This window comes from Galeopterus variegatus, unplaced genomic scaffold (genome assembly GCF_000696425.1).
Source record: "Galeopterus variegatus unplaced genomic scaffold, G_variegatus-3.0.2 Scaffold10657, whole genome shotgun sequence".
Lineage (NCBI taxonomy): Eukaryota > Metazoa > Chordata > Mammalia > Dermoptera > Cynocephalidae > Galeopterus > Galeopterus variegatus.
The window spans coordinates 56,054-60,643 of NW_007736768.1; the positions used below are offsets into that span (position 1 = coordinate 56,054).

Genomic DNA, 4,590 nt, shown 5'->3' on the forward strand with positions numbered 1-4,590 from the left:
TTAACAATAGATCCACCTGGAAAACACAAACACTCCTATTACAAGTTAATATCCAGGATGCATATGAGGCTAGCGGGACAATTGTGATACAAACAAACAGTGTGCAATTAACTCTCCAGGACACATCGTGTCCTCCTGCTCACTTTGTATCTAGAGGGATTTTTCCTATACACTGTGACAGTTCAAAACACGACTGTGAAGCTGAATATTTTTGTGTGTGTGTTACAACGAATTGCTCAGCATCAATCAAAAGCATCATTGCAGGTAGATTTTTTAAAAATACCAATGGCAAGTGTGTGTGGGTGTGTGTGTGCGTACGTGTGTGTGCGCGTGTGTACATGTGTGTGTGTGCGTGTGTGTGTGTGTGCGTGTTTGTGTGTGCACATGTGTGGAAAGAGATAAAGCTAGAAAAAGACAGACAGAGAGAGATAGAGATGACACCTGTTCAGCGTATTAGACTCCAGTCCAATCAAAACCTTATTTTTCCCCTTCATCCTGAGATCACAGATAACACACGTGTTGATCTTTTGATGTAAGTGAGGGCCATATGATTAATTATGCCAATGGAAATGTATACAGTTATAACATATACACTCACAGCCTGGCTACTTAATTTCAACAGGTACAAAGTTTTAGCTACACAAGATGAATAAGTTCTAGAATCTGCTATACAACACTGTGCCCGTACTTAACAATACCGTATTGTGCACTTAAAATGGTTAGTAGGGAGATCTCATTTTGAGTGTCTTTGCAACAATTAAAAAGCATTCCACCTGAAATGTGTTTCCATCTCTTTCTGTTTACTGTTATATGTCGGTCCACAAGTTGTAGACTCTGGGTTTAAAACCAGTAGATTCGGGGTAGAGTGACTTTGTGAATCAGACACCTCTTCTCACCACAACTTCCCTCCTGAACACATTAGAATAGAAACGAGGAAGATGTAGATCTTTGTTCTTGCACCTTATTCCAGATGAGATGCTGGGCTGTTTGCTCCACTAGGCAGAGCATCCTGATAAATTATCCTGGACAAATAGACGTGGGCAACAAGAACTCTTTAGAGTCGGTTGAAGAGTTGGAAAAAAACTGAAACATAATTGCAAACTAAACATGGCTACTTTAAATCTACTCACTGATAATTAGAAAATCTGTGTCATATCTTAGTCTGGTTCTGATACTTGATTTGTTATTTCAGAGCATTTGTTTTTCTTTGCCTTTTACCATGTCTTTTTTTTTCCCCCCTTTTTGTCTTTTTTCGTGTCCAGCAACGGATCGCAACCCTCAGTGTCGCGCCCGCACCGGACTGGGACCGGCAACGGGATCGCAACCCTCGATGTTGCACCCGCACCTCACTCAGCCAGTGAGAGGGAACCGGTCTGTATGTGGGATCCGAACCCTCGGCGGGAGCGCCGCCGCGCTCCCAAGCGGCGCACTGTAGCAGTGCGCCACCAGGCCGGCCCATACCATGTCTTTTAACATTTTGGAAAATTCCAACAAAATGTATGAGTTAACAGGAACTGAAGAATCAGCCCCAAATTGTCCAACAGCAGCTCCTGTCTTGAAATTCATTCAGGACCCTTGACGGGCTGTCCCACCATGACATGGATCTGCTCTTGGGACTGAGAGGGAGGTCACAGTGTGTGTGTGTGTGTGTGTGTGTGTGTGTGTGTGTGTGTGTGTGTGTATATATTTACAGCTGGAATATCTGATGAGATTGGATGATTAAATGAAAGATTAACATCCATAAAATGTGAACGAAAACTGACTTTAGGTTGAACATTTTTACACTTTAGATGAACAGGAATCAGTGAGGGAAGCTGGAATTTATAAGGGTCTTGATCTCTTTCTAAAACATTGAGAATCATTTTTCATTTTCCAGAGTAATGCATAGGGCATCACCTTTGGCAGGGTCTCTGTGGATTCTGAAGGGCTGTGTCTTCTATGGCAGGATGGACAGCACAATGTAGGAGTGGAACTCATGGAACAGCAACAGTGGAACAATGGAACGAGCTCTCAGGGATGATGAGAACCACATCACAGGAGAGGATACAGGCAAAGAAAGCAGGGGTTGTGCTGGGACCAAAATTGTGGAAGCAAGACCCAGAGCCTGCGTTTATGACAGGGTAGGGCTGAGTCCAACAGAGCACAGAAGAAGACAGGGGTTAAAGAAAGTTAGATCTGGCCTCAGACAGCTAGGCTCACATTTTCCCATGTTTGAAACTCAGCAAGTTCTCACCCATTTCACAATTACATGTCAAAAATTTTTAAAGAAAAACAAAAGCTCGCAGTTAACTAAAAGAAAACAAAAATACAGATAATGTCACCTCAGTTCCTCAGCACTTATAAGGACAAAGCTCCCCCACATGCAAATTTTCCTTCAAGCTCCAGGGTAAATGTAGACTCATGGGCGGTGGAAGCTCACAGGTCTGTCCTCAGACAGGGCTCAGGTCTCTGGGGAAGGCAGAGTTGAGATCTAACAGAAGATGAGACTGTGGGGTCTACTCCTTTGCCTGGTGACAGCTCCCCAATGTGAGTGTCTCAAATGTCACACATGGGTTCTGGGATGTTTGTAACTGAGTATGACTGACAGGTTCTGATTCTCTTTTTCTCCAGGTGTCCTGTCCGAGGTGCAGCTGCAGGAGTCAGGCCCAGGACTGGTGAAGCCCTCGCAGGCCCTCTCCCTCACCTGTGCTGTCTCTGGATTCTCCATCACAACCAGTTATTACTACTGGAGCTGGATCCGCCAGCCCACGGGGAAGAGCCTTGAGTGGATGGGATACATTAGTTATGATGGAAGCACATATTATAACCCGTCCCTCAAGAGCCGCACCTCCATCACCAGAGACACGTCCAAGAACCAGTTCTTCCTGCAGCTGAGCTCCGTGACCGACGAGGACACAGGCGTGTATTACTGTGCGAGAGACACAGTGACAGGAAGTCAGCGTGAGCCCAGACACAAACCTCCCCGCAGGATACAGGAGGGGTCTGGGCTGCAGGGGGCGCTCAAGGCCCACCCAGCTCCTGTGCCCCGTGAAGCAGGTGCAGAAAGGGGATCAAGGACCACCCAGCTCCTGTGCCCCATGGAGCAGGTGCAGAGAGGGGATGGGGGGTTCCTCTTGGGATCTGAGGTTGCCTCTGCTCTGCTGACTCCCAGATGTCCCTCAGGGTCATTTCCTGCTTTGTTCTTTGTGACTCTAATTCCCATGTTCTCACTGCAGGCAACACAGAGTGAAGTTACTTTTCTCATCTGTAGATAAGATGTTTCCATTCACTGGGACCTTTCTTTTGTTGGGTGTTAACATGAGCTGTTCTCTTTCCTTACAAATAAATCATTGTAAGGATTCTTATCTTTCCTTTATCAATAATCATTTTCTCTAGATGTTCTCTCAGTCTAGGTGAACACTGTCCCTTACTGGGCCTTTCACTCAATCAAGCACACATGTCCCCACATGGTTATGATCGTCCTACAGGACCTCTGCCCATGGCGTCTCTGTCCTCACTGAGGAATTTTAGCCTCTGGATCCTCATCGACACTGTGGGCACTGATGTTCAGGATTTGCCACACTCTCTGTCCTTCCCTCAGTGTCCTGGATGGAGAAGCAGCTGTCTGAGGGCCGACACAGCTCTGGTACTTCCATGTGGAGGATTCAGGATGACAAGTGCAGAGATAAAACCCAATTAGGGCCCCTCTGGGCTGACTTTTGGGCTGCGTCTCTCAAAGTAGCCCTGGGAACTGCGTCCTAAATCTTCTCTCTCTGCTTCCATGGGGAGAATCCATGTGGGAGAATCCATGCGGATAATGAGAACCAGCTGGCAGAGTCCTGAGTCCTGCCCACTCTCTGCTGTCCCCACGTATCCCAGAGACACTCACCCTAGTGTCACTGACTGTCTTCTATTGTTTAATTTCTCATTAGATCTGTCCCTAGACACTCTGCTCCACAGGTCTAGAGCCCTGCTCAGTTCCTGTCAACCCTCCCTGTGCAGCTGCAGATCCGAGGCTCAGTGATGAGGATGAGCCGTGAAGGCAGAGACGTCACGTGGTGCAGAGCAGGGAACCTACGGCTTGTGTGTTTCAGGAATTGAGAAAACTCCACATGTAGAGGAGGTGAGACAACAACAAGATCCAGGGAAAAACCACGGACAGGCTGGATTCATTAATCAAAACTTTGTTCCTGCAAAAGACACTGTAAAGAGGATGACATGACAAGCCACCGACTCGGTAAAATGTCCCCTGATGTCCTCGTTATTTTCTCATCTGTGGATTATGTTTTCACAGACACTGCTTAAATGTGGTGCTTTAGTTTTTCTCTGTTATTGCCCAGAAGCCCTGTCCATGTGGGTAAGGTGTGGGGTAGGGGAAGCACTGCACAGTCCTATGATGAGTTCTGTCCTTTAGTGAGCCGTGTCCTGGGTGTGAACCTCCAAGTGCTTCTGCCTTCACCCTCCCTTAGTGGAGACTGGAAGGCTCTCAGGGGCAGAGGGATGGAGTTGAGCACATCTTCTCTCAGGTCAATGATGCTCTGATAAAACCACAACCTATTAGGAGCAGCTAAATTAGTTCCTCCTGATGTCAGCCTTCTCGGAAAGAACGTC

General features: G+C 46.8%; 1 gene segment (V, D, J or C); it reads left to right on the forward strand.

The window, feature by feature from the left end:
• Window positions 1-2,480: 2,480 nt before the first annotated feature.
• LOC103610140 lies at window positions 2,481-3,086 on the forward strand (the record flags this gene model as incomplete). The annotated part of the segment is given in 2 exon segments: window positions 2,481-2,526; window positions 2,611-3,086. Coding segments are annotated over 2 exon segments (522 nt in total), but the record flags the coding sequence as incomplete, so codon positions are not given.
• Window positions 3,087-4,590: the final 1,504 nt, after the last annotated feature.